This window comes from Pelodiscus sinensis, chromosome 11, assembly GCF_052426305.1.
Source record: "Pelodiscus sinensis isolate ZL-2025 chromosome 11, ASM5242630v1, whole genome shotgun sequence".
NCBI classification, from domain to species: domain Eukaryota; kingdom Metazoa; phylum Chordata; order Testudines; family Trionychidae; genus Pelodiscus; species Pelodiscus sinensis.
In genome coordinates this window covers 16,898,201-16,916,854 of record NC_143062.1, presented here as the reverse complement: position 1 = coordinate 16,916,854, position 18,654 = coordinate 16,898,201, and the positions used below count along the sequence as shown (strand labels likewise).

At 52.5% G+C, this 18,654-nt stretch overlaps 1 protein-coding gene across 5 annotated transcripts; it reads right to left on the bottom strand.

Moving 5' to 3' along the window:
• Window positions 1-6,545: 6,545 nt before the first annotated feature.
• Window positions 6,546-17,953, bottom strand: SLC25A45 (solute carrier family 25 member 45). 5 transcript variants are annotated; one of them, XM_089781143.1, is made up of 7 exons: window positions 17,760-17,953; window positions 13,632-13,699; window positions 11,668-11,711; window positions 10,916-10,987; window positions 10,178-10,363; window positions 8,678-8,945; window positions 6,546-8,362 (listed from the first exon to the last, which is right to left on the bottom strand). In XM_089781143.1, exons 2-7 carry the CDS (start codon window positions 13,666-13,668, stop codon window positions 8,094-8,096), a joined length of 876 nt encoding a protein of 291 aa, XP_089637269.1. In that variant the 5' UTR covers window positions 13,669-13,699; window positions 17,760-17,953; the 3' UTR covers window positions 6,546-8,093. The 5 variants fall into 5 exon arrangements, with proteins under 5 accessions (XP_089637269.1, XP_089637271.1, XP_075795291.2 ...); XM_089781145.1 differs by lacking the exon at window positions 17,760-17,953 and adding an exon at window positions 17,566-17,715 and having other exon boundaries at window positions 8,590-8,945; XM_075939176.2 differs by lacking the exon at window positions 17,760-17,953 and adding an exon at window positions 17,566-17,714.
• Window positions 17,954-18,654: the final 701 nt, after the last annotated feature.

Sequence of the window (18,654 nt, the reverse complement as noted above, 5' to 3'; positions counted from 1 at the left end):
AGGAGGAGGTGGAGAGGGGGCTGCTGGCTCAGGGAGGGGGCTCCAGGCTGGAGAATGTTGGGGTCAAGTGGAGGGTTGGGGTTCTTAGCAAACCACAGGCTTGGGGACATGAGGGTGCAGGAGTTCAGGTTGGGGTGTATGTGGGGCTCATGGCAGGAGGCTTGGGAGTATGATGGGCACAGGACACAGATTGGCAGTGTATGGATTGTGCAGTAGTGATGTGGCAGAAGACTGAGGATGTGAGAGGCTCAGGACAGGGGGTTCCAGTGTATGAGAGGCTCAGGGTTGGGGAGGGTAGGTAGAACTGAGGTTCAAGCCTCAGGCCAGATTAACTCTTCTGGGGTTCCAGAGTAAGTGGAATTTGTGGGCCCCTCTACACTCTGAGGTGGGGCCAAAAATGAGGGTTCCAGTGTGCAGAACAGGGGATCCAGGGTGCCAGTGAGTGGGATAGGGATGGAGTGCAAAATCTGGGTGGAAAATAGGGTGCAGGAGCAAGCTGGGATGGGTGTCTGGCAAGGAGGGAAGGGGCAGGAGCAGGTTGCTGATGGGTGTCTGGCTCTGAGGCAGAGGCAGGGTGCTGGTGGTGTCTGGCCAGGGTGCTCGATGGGGTCTGGCCAGGGGGCAGGGTGCTGGTGGGGCCCTGAGCAGGGTGCTGGTGGGGCCTTGAGCAGGGGGCAGGTGGGGTCCTGGGCAGGGTACTCATGGGGGTCTGGGCAGGGTACTTGTGAGAGTCTGGGTAGGGGGGCAGATTACTTGTGGGGGTCTGGGCGAAGGGAGGGGACAGCTAGGCTGGTACCTGGGATTCCCACAGCTGCGAGCCAGGTCCAGGGTCTCAGGAAACACGTGCACTGCTTCCCCTCCCCAAACAGCTGGCGTGCTTCCTGAAAAGTCAGATCTGTTGTGTACCGGCGATTTCCTTCTGCCTGCTGCCTTCCTGTGCAGGGGGGGGAAGGAGGGAGTGGGAGTCCCGGGTATGCACCAGCTCCAACTGCTCAGGCAGTGCACAGGGAGTGAGGAGCAAGGCACGTGCATTTTCCTTTCAAAAAGCAGCGGTAGATTTAAGTTTTAAATACGACAGTGATTTGAATGCCCCGGAAATTTCATCAGAGATTCAGAGTTTTAAATATCAGGCGTTAGTGCTGTTGCCAAACATTTCATCTGCGACTAGTTTGGACTGTCTACAGTTAATTCATTAAAATAATCTGGCTGAATCTTATCCAAATTTGGAAATTGCCCTATGAATATTTCTCTGCTTGCCAGTGACTATGGCTTCTTGTGAAAGAAGTTTTAGTAAACTAAAATTAATTATTGCTATTTATGTAGTTTCCCTTTTTCCATGAAATAACTACTATGAATATATAAACATGAGGGGGCACAATTTTATATTCTTGCCTCAGATGCAAAATTAGCTAGTTATGGCCCTGCAATACTCACACCCGCCTTCTTACTCTCTGAAAGTTCCCCAGCACCCTGTGTTGCTAGGCTAGCTCCCCTGGTCTTCCCCAGACAAGGCACAGGGGGTAACCACTAAGGATGTTAAATTGCGGTTAATTTACTAGGCGAGTAGTTGGTGGAATTTCCTTCGACTACTTGGCACTTCTTTATTCCTCCTTTGAAATGTAGACGAGTCCCCACTGGGACTCCTGCACACTTCAAAGGAGGAATGTGGAACTCTGCATGCAGCCTGGGGCCAGCGGGAAGTCCCACTGACTCCAGCCTGCATGAGGGCGTGCCTGCTTTGAAATGTACAAGAGTCTATAGCGGGGGGGGGGGGGGGGGCTCTTGTGCATTTCAAAGCCACAGTGCCCTCATGGAGCCCGAGGTCAGCAGAGGACTCTGAGTCCCCTGCTGACCCAGGGCTCCATGCTACGCTGCATGCCGCGCAGAGCCCGGGGTCTGCACGGTATTTCAGTGGAACCCGGAATCAGCTGGGGACTTCCCAGCTAACCCCTGGTTCCACGCAGCATTTCCCCAGAAATTGGGGTCAGCTAGGGAGTCCCAAGCTGACCTCGGGCTCCATGGCACTGCCCCTTTGAAACGCCAAGGTGACGTTTTAAAGGGGTAGCACCACATAGCTGAGTCGGGGATCAGCTGTGTGTTGCTTCTGCTTTGAACACTGCCTTGGGGTTTCAAAGCAGCAACGCCGCACAACTGATCCCCAGCTCAGCTGTACGGCAATGCTGCTTTGAAGTACTTCTTCCTCCCCTCCACCTTTACTGCCTCTATCTGATAGAGGTAGCAAGGGGTGAGGAGAATTGACTAGTCGACTGACTATCTGATAAGCATTTGCTTCTTGGATAGTCAATTAGTCCTTAACATCCTTAGTAACTGCCCCTCTACAGAGCAATGCAGACGCTGAATCACTTCAGCTCTGGGAGGATGCAGTTCTAGGGCACAGCATCTAGGAAACCAACCCGCAAATGGGACCAAAACCCACTTAAATAAATCTGTCTTGTGCTGTGTAAAAGTTTTACACAGGGAAAGCTCATTAAGATGTTCACTCTTTTGATCAATGAAAGAGAGATATGCACACTGGTCATTCTCCCCAGGTAATGATTATTTACACTGGGCCTGATAGTAAACAAAAGTGTTTTTTAAGTGCAAACAGTAGGATTTAACTGGTTACAAGTGAAAACAGACAGATCCAAGTTATTAAATTATAATGAAAGGAAACACGGGCTACATCTAGACTGCAAGCTTCTTTTGGAATAAGCTTTTCCGGAAGAAATCTTCCAGAAAAGCTTATTTCGAAAGAGAGCATCCACACAGCAAAAGCGCAACAAAAAAGCGATGTGCTATTTTGAAAGATAGTGTCCACATTGATTGGATGCTATCTTGCATTTAAGGCCATCCAGAACCAGTTTAGGGCATTAGGTCAGCACTTACTTCCAGGTGCTGTTGCATAAGGCTAGCTGAGATGTGTGCTTAAAGGGGCACCCCAGTCAGCCGTTTCTCAGCAACTGCTTCTTGCTTGCCTGCCTCTCCAAGGGACAGCAAAGTTTTTGCAGTGAGTGCTCTGGTTGCCCAGCTTTTGGACGCCACAGCATATTCCTTGCCATGGAGCTGGAGCTGCCTCTGGGCATGCAATGTTCCCACACTGACATAATGTAGTTTGTGCAGGCTGCCTTCCTGGCCCTGCAGGAGCCTGACACCAAGGTCATCATCGAGACCCTCCCCCTGTGTGCGAGTAAAGCCCTGGCAACCGCACCCCACAGTGGAGAGAAGGTTTGGGACGCTGGACATCAATTCGACTGGTGGGACCAGCTGGTCATGGAGCAGTGGGATGACCAGCAGTGGCTTCAAAACTTCTGCATGAGGAAGGCCACCTTCATGGAGCTGCGTGCCTGGCTTGTCCCTGCCCTGCAATGACAGGACACCCAAATGCAACCCGCCACCCCCCTGGAGAAGTGGGTTGCAATAGCCGTCTGGAAGTTCGTCACCCCCGACAGCTACCAGAAAAGCATATTTCGAAAGAGAGCATCCACACAGCAAAAGCGCAACAAAAAAGCGATGTGCTATTTTGAAAGATAGTGTCCACATTGATTGGATGCTATCTTGCATTTAAGGCTACCCAGAACCGGTCGGTAGGCAACCAGTTCGGCGTGAGAAAGTCCACCGTCGGGGCCTTCCTCATGGAGGTAAGGCACTCTTGGGCTGCAGTCCTTGCGGGCAGAGGGAATACTGGAAAGGGGGACTAAATGCAGAGCTGCAGCAGAATCTGGGTACTGGTCTGGCTCCGTCAGTCTGTTTTTTCACTTCTCATTTACTTCTCACTTCTCATTTACAAGTTTGATATGTACCATAGAGGTTTAAACAATGTCCTTAATGGATTACCGGCTACATTCCACATCCTAATGACATAAAAAAAACAAACATCCATACTTAAGAGCACTTAATACCCACTGCATCAGCTTCATTTAGCATGGACACTCTAATTGACAATATTTGTTTCCCTTTTGTTCCTTCTTCCCACCCCCCCATCCCCTCTTTCTCTGCAGGTTGGGGCAGGAAAGGGCTGGAAGTCAGGACTCCTGGGTTCTCTTCCTGGTTTGGCCATGTTAAGCATCAAATTTAATAGTAGTTAACCTCCTCCTGGAGGAGCTAATTAATGAGTCCACACCAGCCAGCAATTGGTTGCAAACAAGCAATTGACCATCATGCACAGAGAAACAAGATACAGCGTGATACTGTTTTGCACGGATGCATCTGTTCATGATGGGATAGTGATGGCTTCCCAGCAGTCCAGTGACTTTGCACATCACACAAACATGCCCAAGGCTGTGTTAACTACAGGAAAGATTTACAAGCTCAAACTGTCAGCCATCTGACCCTGGGTCTGATTACACTCACCAGCACTTTGCAGTGAACATCTTAGGGACTTGGACGTGTGCCAAGGAAGCCGGCCTGGGATTCTGCTCTCTCTCATCTCACACATATCCAAGGCCAGCAAAGCACGTTTCTTTGCACAGTGAAGTTTCAAATGTCCTCAGCAAGTCTGTTATGTATTCACGGCCAGACTGGGGATTGCTTTAATAGAGCAGGCTTCAGTCTCACTCACCACAGCTCCAGTTCTGACCCCACTTCTAAGAGCAGCTTTTTCTGGGACTGACAGGGCCGGTGAAACCAGCTCCTGAAGAAGATCACCATGAATTCAGTTGTGCCAGGCAGTGCACAGACCCCACCCCTGACTCTGACTGCATCATGTTAGGTGCTGCACAGACCTGGACCAAGATGGCTCCCCTTCTTGCTGAGCGCTGCACAGACCCCCTGACAGGTCAGGACCGTGGTGTCCCAGCCAGTCCCTGCCCCAAAGACCTTCCAGTCTCAGTCGTCAAAAAGGAATAAGTATCCCCATTTGTTCAAATGTGGAGGTGGAGGCAGAGCGAGATTAACATTCCTGTGGCAGGCAGGGACTGAGAGTCAGAACTCGGGCATTCCCTCTGCTCCTAGAGCCAGGAATAGAAGCTGAATGGGCTAGAACAGGAGGTGCAGAGCTTCAGCACCCCTAGGTTGTGTTTCTAGTGCTGAGAGCACAGTGGGTTAAAGCAGGGGGCTGGGAGTCAGAATCCCTGAGTCCCACCCCGGTTCTAGGAGTGGAGTGAGATCTCATGGATAGAGATGGGAGCAGGAGCCATAACTCCTGGCTCTATTCCAGACTTGCTCTGAGAACCCTGGGCAAGTCTCTTGCCTGCTCTAGATGGGTTAGAGCAAAAAAGCAAAGAGCAGAAGTCAGGCCTCCTGGGAGGGCTGTGGGGTATGGTGGGCTAAAGCAGGGGAGGCAGGACTCCTGCGTTCAGTCCCTGACTCTGGGCATGTTGTCTAATGAGTTTAGCTCCCCTCCACTGGTCCCTGCTCTTTGCAGCCTATTCAGGGGTGATGGTGGAAGGGTCTCTGTGCCCATCAGACCAAGTCAACAGCAGAGTTTGCTGATTGATGAGAATAAAGTAGATTTTTTGTTGCCATGGAAATACTCCTTCCCCCACACTGTTCAGCCTATGGTCCCTCCACTTCCCCACATGCCCCCTGAACCTCACTCTCCTCCCACCCCCGAGGATAAAATCCAGAAGCCTGGTGCCCAGTCCCCAAATCCCCCCTCTGATCCTAGATCTGGTGTAGGGCATCCTGGATTCTTTCTTGTGGCTCTGCCTGTCAGCAGCATGACCAACCCCTTCACTCAGCTCCTCACTTTTCCCATTTCCCTCTGCTTCACCTCCAGCTCCCAAGTTACTGCTGCTCCCAGGCAGTTACCCTCCCCAAGGTGCTAAGATGCACGGAAAGTGGGGAGACCCCACATCACTCAGGACACTGCCTACCCTGGGGGAACAGACTGTAGGAGGGGTGATCCTGCCAACCCAGGCAGCCAGTGCTCCCCCAGTGCTCTGGCACAACGCCAAGAGGGAGCAGGGGCTTAGCAGGGGGTTCTCTCCCCAGGCAGGGTATGTCTACACTACAGCACTAATTCGAACTAACTTAATTTGAATTAGTTAATTTGAACTAAGCTAATTCAAATTAGTGCATCTAGACCTAAAAACTAATTCAAATTAGCGTTTTGCTAATTCGAAATACCATGTCCACACTGAGTGGACCCTGAACCGAAGTTAAGGCTGCATGGAACCAGTGCCGGCAGGGCATCAGGTTAGGACTTAGAGTGTGGAGCTGCTGCCTCAGGCTAGCCAAGGGCTGTGCTTAAAGGGACCCGACCCCCACCCCGAACAGACAGTTCTCAGGGTTCCCCACTTGCTTGTCTAACTCAATGAGGGACAGCAAAGCAGTCCTGTCTTGGAGTGCCCTGAGTGCCCGCACTCGGCACATCACAGCACTTGGCCATCAGCCCGGCTGCACTTGCCGTAGGCTGCCATCCTGAGGGGCCAATTGGGGGACTGTCAGGATCCAAAAGGCCCTGCAAGAGGGCTTCCACCCCGAGGAGCCCGCAAAGCCACCCCAGTCCTCCCCATCGGGGGCTCGTGCCCCATTCCTCCCTCACCTCCTTCCACTTACCCCTCCCTAGCCCCCCTTCCTGATATAAAAAATAAAGGACATGTGTGTTCAAAAATAGAAACTCTCTTTATTTAACAAAACTGGGAGGGGGGGAGATTAACCTCTGGGGAGACTGGGAAAAGGAGGTGGGAGAGGGGAAGAGAGAGGGTGAGAGAGGGGAGGTGGAAACCTGGGAGGAGGGAGCTGGAAGGGGGAAGCCTGGGGAAGAAGAAGGAGGGGAAGTATAAAACTATGATACGCCGTATCTTCAGTACTGTGTACAGATGTGGTCTCCTCACCTCAAAAAAGATACTTTGGCCTTGGAAAGGGTTCAGAAAAGGGCAACTATAATGATTAGGGGTTTGGAACAGGTCCCATATGAAGAGAGGCTAAAGAGACTGGGAGTTTTCAGCTTAGAAAAGAGGAGACTGAGAGGGGATATGATAGAGGTATATAAAATCATGAGTGGTGTGAAGAGGGTGAATAAAGAAAAGTTCTTCATTAGTTCCCATAATATAAGGACTAGAGGACACCAAATGAAATGAATGGACAGCAGGTTTAAAACTAATAAGCGAAAGTTCTTCTTCACACAGCACATAGTCAACCTGTGGAACTCTTTGCCACAGGAGGCTGTGAAGGCTAGAACTATAACAGAGATTAAAGAGAAGTTAGATAAATTCATGGAGGTTGGGTCCAGGGAGTGCTATTAGCCAGGGGGTAGGAACTGTGTCCCTGGCCTCTGTTTGTGGAAGACTGGAGATGGATGGCACGAGACAAATCACTTCGTCATTATCTTTGGTCCATCCCCTCCGGGGTACCTGCTGTTGGCCGCTGTCGGCAGACAGGCTACTGAGCTAGACGGACCTTTGGTCTGACCCAGTACGGCTGTTCTTATGTTCTAAGCTCAGGGTCGGGGGTCTCACTGGACCAACTTGATTTTCATGCAAACCTGCTCCTGGGTTTGCATGTGGCCTTTGGTGGCCAGGCTGGCAGCTATCCTGCCCTAGATGGCCGCATTCCTGTGCCTAGTGCAGAGGTCGTGGACATTGGAGGCCTTCCCCCAAACCTCGATGAGATCCACGATCTCCGCACTAGACCAGGCGGGCACCCACCTCTTGCGGCCCCGGGCAGGCTCCTGGGAGCCGCCAGCCTGGTCCTGGGAAGAGGCGGAGGGCTGGGTGGCAGCAGGCTTGCAATTAGCACAAGCACTGTAGCCAGGCTGTGCCCCTTTAAGGGTTCCGGGGCCGGGAGGGGGGCAGAAAAGTTTCCCTGGTTTGGCCCAGAGTGGCCACCAGGGCAACTTGGGAAGGGCTAGCCTCCCACTAGTTCGAATTAAGTGGCTACACAGCCCTTAATTCGAACTACTTAATTCAAACTAGGCGTTAGTCCTCGTAGAATGAGGTTTTCCTAGTTCAAATTAAGCTCTCCGCTAGTTGGATTTAAATTCGAACTAGCGATTTGTATGTGTAGCCCCTATGAAAGTTAATTTGAACTAACGGCTATTAGTTCGAATTAACTTTGTAGTGTAGACATACTTGCAGTCAGTGCTGGCCCCAGTGCCGTGCTTGGCAGCTGTCTTGCAGGGGGCTCAGCAGGAGGCGATGCGGGTGTGCGGCTCAGCAGAGGAGTTTCAGGATGTTCTCATAGCTCAGGAAAGTCACCGCATTAACGGGGAAGGCACGGATACTGTTCAGGGACAGGCCCTTTAGAAAGACCTGGGGTCCCTCATGCCGAATGCTGGTGTGGATGCAATCCAAGACCCCGCGATAGGACACACCCTTCATGCCGTCCATCTGCAGCCGGGCCTTGATCACATCCATGGGCGTGGCTAAGGCCCAGGAGGCTGTGCCTGCGCAGCCGCCAGCCACGAGAACTGTTATCGGCCCTGGGAGCAAAAGGAAGGTAAGAGAGTTGGGGCTTGGCCGCAGGAGATGTGGGGCTCAGCAGGGGGTATTTCTCCTCAGTCAGTGCCATCCCCCAGTGCGTTGGTCGTGGTTAATTACAGCACGGTTGTTCCACACCTGTTAGTTTCCACCCACAAAGTGGCTGCATTTCAGCACTGTATGAAAAGATCCTCCTTAATTGTTCAGGACCCACAAAAGCACCACCCACCTTCCACTACAGGAATCCCAGTTCCCTGCAGTCTCTTCCCCTTGCTTTGGGAGGGAGGGCAGCCCCCTACACTGTATTCTCGTCTCACCAGGTTCCCGCCCCTGCGCTGTCACAGCCTGGCATAGGCTGACGTAGGTGAGGAAGTAGATGGGCATGGTGGGTGTATCTCGCAGCACTAGGGCCCAGGTGCCCCGGAACAGGCCCAGCACCCCCTCCTTGCGGAATATGCTGACACCACAGTGCAGTGGGCCCCGGTAGTGGGCTCCAGGGCCCATCGCTGGACTCCTCAGCCAATAGGGGTGAGTCTGGTTCTGTAGCCGAACTTTGATCAGGTCAACAGGAGCCAGGACCACGACCTGAGATATTGCAGGAGTGAAAGGGAGGGAAAAATGAGTCCCAATTAGTCCCTTCATGGAAAAAACTGACATGAAATGACGGCTGGGGCCTGGGGGGAGAAACCCAGTGCCCTGACTCCCTGTCCCACTTGCATAGGCGGCGAGTTATATGGGCTCGTGGTGCCCATGCTCCAGGAATATTCAAAGCCGGGGGCCCGGCCCCAGAGTGTCCCTGACGGAATGAAAGCTGCACATGGCTCTCCCTTGCCCATTAGGCACACCCTAATGAAGGGGTGGACTGGCAGACGGACCGGCTGGAGGCTGCTGGAGGAGGAGGGGTGTGACAGGGCAAGCCCGTCCCCCCGCCCCAGCAAGAAGACACCGGCAGCCGCAGCGTCAAAAGCTGCGCAGCCCGGCGCGCCTTGGCACTGCTGCGCATGCTCCAGCGGCCCCGCAGGCATTTCAAAAGCCAGGGCCGCACAGTTGAGAAAGGGGGAGGAGCACGTCTCCATGAGGCCGGCGGAGGACACGGGAGGCTGGAGGGAGCCAGGACCCCGAACCCAAGAGCTGCCCCCTCGGTGCTGGGGCCTGGGGTCTTGCCGCTAGGGCAGAGCCATTCGCCCTCTCCCGACGGTCAGTGGTGGAGCTGGGGCCAGAGCCACTGGACGTTCATAAGAACTCTACCTCTGAATTGGACATGGCAAGTCTCCTGGATGACTTCATTTCAAGAACCAAACAACAACAAAAAGTGTTTGCTGCCTCCTGAAGAACATTGCAAAAGAAGGGGCTATATTTGTTTTAATTTTAGAAAGTATTTGCTTTTGAGGGTTATTGATCAAAGAGTGCTTGGTTGTTTCCATATTCAAAAGAGTCTTAATAACGTTGATACTCTTAGTTAAATAATTTTTTCTTACGATAGTGATAGTGTGCAATAAAGGGAAACTGTTAAATGCTTACGGTTTCCAGTCCATTTTTACATTATTTAATAAAATATATATCAGCTTACAGGGTGGGGGGGAGGGGAACTAGACCCATTCTGGGCAACACCAAAAATTATACAAACCTGCCGCCCCTGCCCACTTGCTATAGTCTCCTTACACCCCACTGAGCTGGGCCAGAACTCAGGAGTCCTCCTGACTCCCAAACCCTCACTGCTCTAACCACTGGACCAGACTCCCTTCCCCTCCCCAAACTAGAACCCAGGAGTTCTGCTCCCCTCGCCCTGCCTTTGCACGAGCTGCGTGGTCCCTCACCTGCATCAGGCCAGAGAAGCAGCCAGCAGTGAGGATGTGGGCGTAGCTGGGGGGGTTGGTGCTGCGGTCACGGTGGTGGGTGGCAGTCAGGTACAACAGGGCATTGCTGTAGGCCCCGAATATCACTGAGTTGGCTACAGCCACACTCAGCAGTGGGAAACTCATCCCCTTAAAGAAGCCTCGAACCTGCAAGGAAAAGGGCAGCATGGTGGGATCCATGGGCAGCAGGTAACATAGGCAAGGGAAGATATTGCTTTCCCAAAATTGCCTATATTATTCAGCTGCCCATGAGGGGTCTGGGCTGTGCCACATGGTAGCCCTGGTGGTTGGGGCTGTGCCATGAAGTAGCCCCAGCCCCGAGGTGGGGTTTGGCAGGATTTGGGAAGGGAAGGCTATGAAGGGGCATGGTCTTAGAGAAGGGGTGTGGCTTTGGATGGAAGGGGCGGGGTTTTGGCTGCCTTCCCCAGCTGAATTTTCAACCAGCGCCCATGGTGGGATCAACCCCTGCGCTAGGGATATGGGGCCCGAGCTCGGAGTGAGCCATGGTGAGGGAGTGACTGGGGCACAGCCTCCCTGCTGATGCCTATGAACACACATGGCACGCCATCATACAGTACAGGGGTGGGGCTGATCTCAGTTGGGTGGAGATGCGGCACCCAGCATAAGGCTGGCTTCGGCCACGGGGCAGGGGTCTCTTGGCGCTGTTGTTATACAAATAATAAACGTGCTTCCTCCAACCGTTTCGTTGCGGTACATTCTCATCACGCAGTCCAGGATCCCCCGGTAGCCAGACTGTGTCTGCAGCCGCACCTGGAACCAGAGACAGGCTTTGCAGGGAGGTATTAACAGCAGCCGTTTATGCGAAAGCCAAAGTCCTCCTGAGAGGCACTTGGAGGTGGCATTTTCTAGACAATGGGGGGCGGGAGGCGGGGGAGCAGTGGCCTGGGACTTTGCACTCCCAGCTTCTGTTCACAGCTCTGGCAGAAGAGAAGTGTCTAGGAGAGTTAAAGCAGGGGGTGCTGGGAGTCCGGACTCCTACGTTCTCGTTCTGCTTTTGCCAGGGACATGGGGCAAGTGCCTTTGTGCCCTTGTCTAATCGGACTATGGACTCGTGAGGGGGAGGGATTCTCTCTGGACATGGGTCAGTGCAGTGCCTGGCATGGGGGGTGGGGTGTTGTGCAGAGCCTCCCTTAAAGGGTGGAGGGCCCTGATCTCGTGGGGGGGGGGGGGTCTGTAGTGCCCAGCCTAACAGGGCAGCCGGCTCTCAGGCAGGAAGAGTCTATGCAGACGAGGCCCCCAAGCTTGGTTAGGGCCACCATAATAAGAAATAATTGTGTTTAAAAAATTAGCTATTGCTTGCTCTTTGAGGCGTGGGGCACGGCTCTGAGCGAGGCCCTGCTGGGGAGCTGGCTATCTCCTCATCCTGGCTATTAGAGATAAGGGTGCCCTGTCCCTTCCCACTCCCACAGCAGCATCTGCTTCATATTCACCTTCACTGTGTCCACTGGGTGCCCCAAGGCCAGCCCCACAGCTCCTGCATCCAAAGGAAAACCAAGTCAGTTGGGAATTAGCCCCCACTGACCTCCCTGGAATGAGCACAGAAGCCAGGTGCTGCACGGACCCAGAGTTACAGCAGCAGGCCCATCAAATCCGACCCTCCCCCACACCCATACACACCCCGCTGTTTTCTTTGGGATCCCAACGCTGTCAGCAAATGTCACAATGTTGTAAATGCACACAGACCCCCAGGGGCAGGCAGTGTTTGGTTATTTTTAACTCACTTGTCAATGAGCGATTGGGAACTGTCAAATCTTTCTCGACAAGAAAACTGAACTTGAACTTCAATTCCACTCTTTTAAAAATGCCACTAAATAGGGGAAGGAGGCATCCAGAGAACCTGACTCCCAGCCTATCTTGGGCAAGTCACTTCTCTGCCTCAGTTTCCCCCTTTATAAGGGGAGAATAATATTTCCTTTTGTCTATTAATTTAGATCTGGATTCTCAAACTTCATCGCACTTCAACCCCCTTCTGACAACAAAAATTACTACATGACCCCGGGGGTGGGGGCAGCCTGAGACTTCCTGAGCCCTGCTGGCCCAAGTTGTGGGGCCAGGCCAAACCCCAAGACCTATTGCCCCTGGCAGGAGTCCAAAGCTAAAGCCTAAGGGTTTTGGCCCCAGGCAGGGGGGCTGTAACCTGAGCCCTGGTCCCCAGGGTGAAGCCCTCAGGCTTTGGCTCTGGGTGGTGGGGCTCTGGCCTCAGCCCTGGGCCCAGCAAATCTATCGCCAGCCCTGGCCACTAAGTTGGTGCTAAGCTGAGTGGCCTTGCAGCTTCCCATTGAGCCCCGCACAGGGACTCGGAAGCACCTCTCCCAGCCAGTCCCAGCACAGAGCTGCCATGGCCAGCAGGGAGGGGCCACTCTCCCCTGTTGGGGCAGTAGCCAGTGCAGCACGTCTGGCTCCTAGGTGGGGGAACTATGGGGCTCCACATGCCACGGAGCCTCATGCTCCCCCGCAAGGTGCCAAACCTGCTGGTCGCTTGGTGCCTCAGGACAGACAGGCACCAGGCAGCCTGCCTTAGCACCACTGACCAGGAGCACCTAGGTAAGCCCAAGTCCAAACCACTCACCCCACTCTAAGCCCCCCCCAACCTGGAGCCACTTCCTGAACCCCAAACCTCTCATCTCTGGCCCCACCCCAAAGCCACACACCCAGCCCAGAGCCTGTACTCCCTTCTGCACCCCAACCTCCAGCCCTGAGCCTCTCCCCAAACCTGGAGCCTCCTCTTGTAACCCAAACCCCATATCCCTGGGCCTACCCCAGAGACCTCACCCCCTCGGATACCCTAACTCCCTACTTCAACCCGCAGTCCCCTCCAGCATTCTGAATCCTTCAGCCCCAGCCTGGAGCCCCCTCCTGTCCCCCAAACCCCTCAGTCCCAGTGCCCTTGCACCCCAACACTCTGTCCCAGCCCTGAGCCCCTCATCTCTGGCCCTACCCAATAGCCTTCACCCCAACCCTCTGCTCCAGGTATGAGCTCCCCTCACACACTCAAACCCCTTGGCCCCACTCCCATCATATGAATTTTATGTGCACCAATATGAAGGAGATGTCGCACTCCACACAGGGGTGGAAAAAAGAGGGAACACTGCCTGTCGATCCCATTAAAGTGGGGTCACAACCCACTTTGGGGTCTGGACCCACAGTTTGAGAACCCCTGATTTAGATTATAAATTCTTTGGGGTACAAAACTGTCTCCCTATGTGTCTGCAGTGCCTGGCACAATGGGGACCCAAGTCTCAGTTGGTGGGGGTCTGTGAAGCATGTAACCCAGGGAGGGAGGGCCTGTCTCATCTGTGCAGCCCCTGATATGGCAGGGTCCTGACCCCCCAGCAGCAGAAGGGTGTCTGGATGGCACCTAGGAAGGTGGGAATTGGATCCTTCTTATTCTTACCTGAAATCCAGCCAGCCACAAACTCCGCCACGGACATGGTGAGTGTAACTCAAGGACTGCACAGGTATCTGGATGAGGGGAAAGCTTTGATCAAAGTTAATCCATTTAATTGCTAACTTGCCCTCCTGGGCATTTCAATCTTTAACCTGATCCTCCCCTGCCCTACGAATTGCCTTTTTCCTGACAGCCAGTGCCCACGGGCACATGGTGTAATGGAAAAGCAGGAGATTAAGCGGGGGTGTGATGGCCACACTGGCCAAGGGGAGGCTAATCAGGCCTGCTAGGCTGAGAAGGCCCCCCCCCCAGGCATGCTCCAACTGCAGGGCTGGTATAAAGGCCAGAGGAGCAGCTCAGTTGGGGTGGACCCCTGAAGGGGAAGGGGTGCCTGCTGGACCACAGGAACAGCCAGAGCTACAGCCCCAACCACTGCACCAACACCAGCCTCCACACCGACCATGGCTTGCAGCTATCCTAGCTGCCATTGCCCCACCAGCTGCCAACTCACCAGATGCTGCTGCTGCACCAGCCACTGGATCAGCTGTCACTGATTGGGTAGGAAGTAGCCCAGGGCAGGGAGCAGTAGGGGCCCCGGAGGGCTCTGTGCATTTTTGGGAAGGATTCCCTGCCAAGCCAGTGGTGGGAACCACCAATAGGGCCCTGGGCTGGGGCCCGGTGGAGAGGGAGGGTCTGGATCCCCCTATCCTGCCACACCATATTGAACTCTGATAGGGGGAGATTAGAGACTTGGCCGCTGGGCCATATGGGCGCGCCCAGGCCCCGTAACGGGGTGATAATACAGACCTAGGCTAACCAGGGAAACCCAACTGCTGCAGTATCTCACTGAGATTAAGGGCTGGATCCACTAGCTGAGCTGGCAGGCCCCCTCTCTCCACCCCTGTGCCTGTCATCTGCCAAAGGGGCCAGATGCCCCCAGGGCTCCCTCTCCAGCCCACACTCAGAGCTGGATTTTCCAAAGCCCTCAGGCCCCAGCACACGGAGCTTCTTCGAAAACCAGCCACTTAGATGCTGAATTGAATGCTCACTGTGCCATGTAGACAGACAGCGCTCTCCTCAGCGCCTCTGGCAGCCACCCCGGCTCAGAGAGGAGCAGAGCCTGCCTTCTGCTACATTGCAGTTGTAAGGGGCTCATGAGAGTTGGTAAGGGACTGAGGGCCGTGCTAAGCAAGTGCCAGGCAAGATTCTGCCAAGGCTTGTGCGGGTGCTTCCTGGGAGGCCCAGATCCTCCTAGCAACGGAGGCACCCAACTCAATGAGGTACAGTTGTCAGCAGGGCCAGGGGGGTTCTTGGCTTTTCTCTGAAGCCCCAGAGAACCTGCTCGGACGTTTCTCTGGTGTAGCTGGCTGGAGGGGAGGGGGTTTGTTCAGTCCAACTGGTGACCTGATTTGGCAGCAGGCAGGAATTTTCCCTGTAGGTCAGCATGGCAGGGAGGAACCTTTCACCGTTGAGTCTGCAGCATGAGGCACCTGCTGTGTTCACCAAGGTCTTACCCAATAAATTCCCCATGACACCAGGGTCCTGGTCCCCTCCTGCTCTATGCTTGGGGCTCACAGCTCCTTGGCTCTGAAGGCTGGGAATGCTAAAGTGATTGGGCTCCACCTATGACTGACTGGGTGAAGTGTAATGGTCTGTCATACCCACAAGTAGGGATGTTAGATTTCAATTATCAACTAATCAAGTAGTTGATGGAAATTCCATTGATCAATTAGCTAATTAAAGGAGGGGGGCTCTCGCTATCTTTCGCGTCTGCCTTTTAAATGCAGTAAAAGACCCTGTGGGGCTTGTCATGATTATGAGGGTTAGCCAGCAGCCTGGGGATTAAGGGGTTAACTACACCTAGCCAGGTGGAGTGACCAATAAGAATGTAGGTGGGACTTTTCAAACTGGGACAAAGGAATTTGGGTTTTTTTTCCTTTCTCCTTTTGTCTCTCAGGAGGAGTTTTTTGCAGCTACAGAGAGGGACAAGCATGTCTCTCTCTCTCCAAGACACCATTCTTCAATTTCTGTAAGTAGGGTAAAGTTTAGGTAGTTTTGTTAGGTTTTATTGTTTTATGGATTGGGTATGGGATCTGAGATCTGGCACTGTTTAAAAGATGTTTTGGCTTTTTTTTGTAACTAAGTTCTAGGCCCATGGAGTTTTTCCATGAGTATATTTTCTTACCTCCCTATCTAGTCATTATGTTTGCAACACGAATTTTGTTGTAATAATAAAAGCTCTTTCTTTTTTTTTTTTATTAACCTAGCAGTGGTTAATTGTGTGCCTTGATTTTTATTTTAGGGGTAAGATTTTCCAAATGATCTTTCCCCTAATTTCTTTATCAACATTTGGGTGGTGGCAGCGGAAGTTTTATTCCCAAGATCTAGGGTTTTAAGATCTTGGGGAAAGTTTTATACCAAAGCCTGGTAGATAAGGCTTTGGGGTACACCTGCTGGCCCCCACTTCTGCATTTATCATGCCAGAGTGGGGAAGGAGCCATGACAGGGCTCTCTCTACATTTAAAAGGCAGAGATGCAGCAGTTGGACCCGGCGCGAGTGGGGACTGCTTGAGCCCTTCGTGCCTTTTCCGCCGCTGTGCCTCTGCCTCCTCTGTCCCCCTGCAGAGAGGAACCGGCTTTTAAGCTGGCTCCTGCTCCCCCTTGCTGCCTTGGAGACAGGCAGGTGTCCCCTGCTGCCCTCCATGAACCCTCTGCAGAGCAGGGACTTGAGGACAGAGCTCAGCTCAACATGGGAGACACAGAACTGCTGGCAGCTGCTGCTGTGCCTGATGGAACATACCTTAGGGCCGGTGAGCACCAATCCCTTGAAGGGACAGCGTGCTGTCTCCCCCACTCCTCTTTGGGTCTCTCTAAAGAGGAGAGTCAGCAACATTACAAGTGATGCTCTCTCTCCTTGCAGGGGGTATCTGAATAGAATAATTTTAAAGCAAAGGGACCAGACTTTGATCTAACTTTCCTCCATTAACTTCAGTGGAGTTGCTCGCAGTTTTACATCAAGGCAATGAAGCTCAAGGTCTGAGTCAGTTTGCCAGGTTGGACTTACTATACAAAAATCACTCTGATGCTTTACTGGGCCCAGGCATCATGGACCACATGTCTCCAGTGCCTTGCACTTGGCACAGGTTTAACTTGGCGACTGAGCAAAGCACAAGCAGGGTAAGTATAAAATGCTACTGGAAGAATAGGAGTTTATACTTTGCATGGGTGAAAGTGCCTGAACAAGCCCGTGGAGAGTCTGGTGTTGTCTATACAGCAGTATACCAAATTAGGGATGCCACAGAGGCACTTTAACATGGCTGTATAGCTTCTTGTGTCTAAAGTTAGATACATGAAAGCAAACCTTTTAGTAGCTAGCCTGGGACCAGATTGAATATCAGTTTGCCACTGTTAATCCAGAGCAGCTCTAAAGAAATTGTTCTGGATTGACGTTGCATAATTTACACTGATAAAGCCTATTTATCAGAATGTTTACATAATATTTGATAAACTATATACCCAACTTCAGATGTAACACAACAATTTTATTGAAGTCTGTTGATTTCTAGAGTAAAGCATGCCTATACATATATCATTTACATGAGACCTAAAAATCCCTTTACCTAGATCTATTTTCAATCTATCAAGCAAGGCCTTGGTAAACACATTAACCCCTAATTTCCATTGTCTTAGGGAAAAAAAAAATCTTGGAGTTTAAACTATTTAAAATGGAGCAGTCAATTAATCACCATTAATTTCAAGGCATTAACTCTAAACAAATTACAACGTTTATAGAGTTAGTCAGTTTTAATTGTGCTGCTAAATAGAATACCAATTTAAAGTTAGCTTTCAGTTACAACAGAATAGAAAGCATACACTACTCACTTCATATTATTTTTATAGCAAATATTTGGAGTTTTAGAAGTAGTATTTTTCAGCTCACCTCACAGGAGTACTGTAGTGCAGCCGTTTTCAAACTTTTTTTTTTCTCATGATCCAGTTGAAGAAAATTGTTGATGTTCATGACCCAACATAATTTGTGGTCTCCAGGCTGAGGATGAGAGCTCTTGGGTGTAGGAGGGGGCTCCAGCTTTGGGGGGCGGGAGAGGGTCAGGGCTGGGGCAGGAGGGGACTTACCTTGAGTAGCTCCCAGTCAGCAGCGCAGCAGGAGTGCAAAAGCAGGCTTCCTGCCTGTTCTAGGGCACAGCATGGTCTGCAAAACCAGAAGCAGCCAGCAGCAGGTTCCTAGCCAATGGAAGTGTGTGGAGCTCTGCTCAGGGCAGGGGCAATGCACGGAGCCTTGTGTGCTCTTTCCTCACCTCCTTCTAGGAACCAGGCCTGCTGCGCAGTCTGCATTGCCAGGACAGGCAGGTAGCTGCCTTAGCACTTTCCCCCTTCCTTGAAGCCTCGCCCTCTCTATTCTCCTCCTGTCCTTCACTTGCTATCCTTACCCTTACTTACACACTCTGATAAACAGTTTATTTTTAAATTATGCAATATATAAAATTAAAATCACATGTTTATAGTTATGAAATAAATGGTCTGTTATTCATGCTATTTAAATCTAAAATGAAGCATTTATAATTATACATTTTGTGGGGACAGTTCTGCGGCTGGGGCCACGGGAAAGGGAACAGGGTGCGAAGGGGGCAGAGGACAGGGTTCTGCAGCTGGGGATAGGGTGCCAGTGGGGACAGATTTCTGTGACTGGAGACAGGAGAGTGGGGACAGCGTTTGGGAGCTGGGGAGCAGGGAGTGGGGTGCCAATGGAGGCAGAGAGTTCCCTGCATCTGCCTCCTCCCAGGATTTCCTCCCCCCTCCCCCCCCAGCAGAGGGAAACCAGCGCGTGCCTGCCCCGGGGCCGACACTCTTCCCCCCCCCCCCCCCCCGGCGCAGGGAAGCCCTGCCCGTGCACGCACCTGCGCCTCCCCCGGTGCTGACACACACACACACACACACACACACGCCTGCACGCCCCAGGGCGGCCTGCCTCCCGCGCGCACCTCCCCTGGGGCTGACTTACCCCTCCTGT

What these genes read in the sequence shown, in the direction of transcription:
- SLC25A45 (XM_089781143.1), bottom strand. Translation starts at nt 13,668, where the DNA reads ATGTCCGTGGCGGAGTTTGTGGCTGGCTGGATTTCAG. An exon ending in GAATGTACCGCAACGAAACG is followed by an intron (nt 10,364 to 10,915) that starts GTTGGAGGAAGC and finishes TTTTCCTTGCAG; the next exon opens with GTTCGAGGCTTCTTTAAGGG. An exon ending in AGCGCAGGGGCGGGAACCTG is followed by an intron (nt 8,363 to 8,677) that starts GTGAGACGAGAA and finishes TTTTGCTCCCAG; the next exon opens with GGCCGATAACAGTTCTCGTG.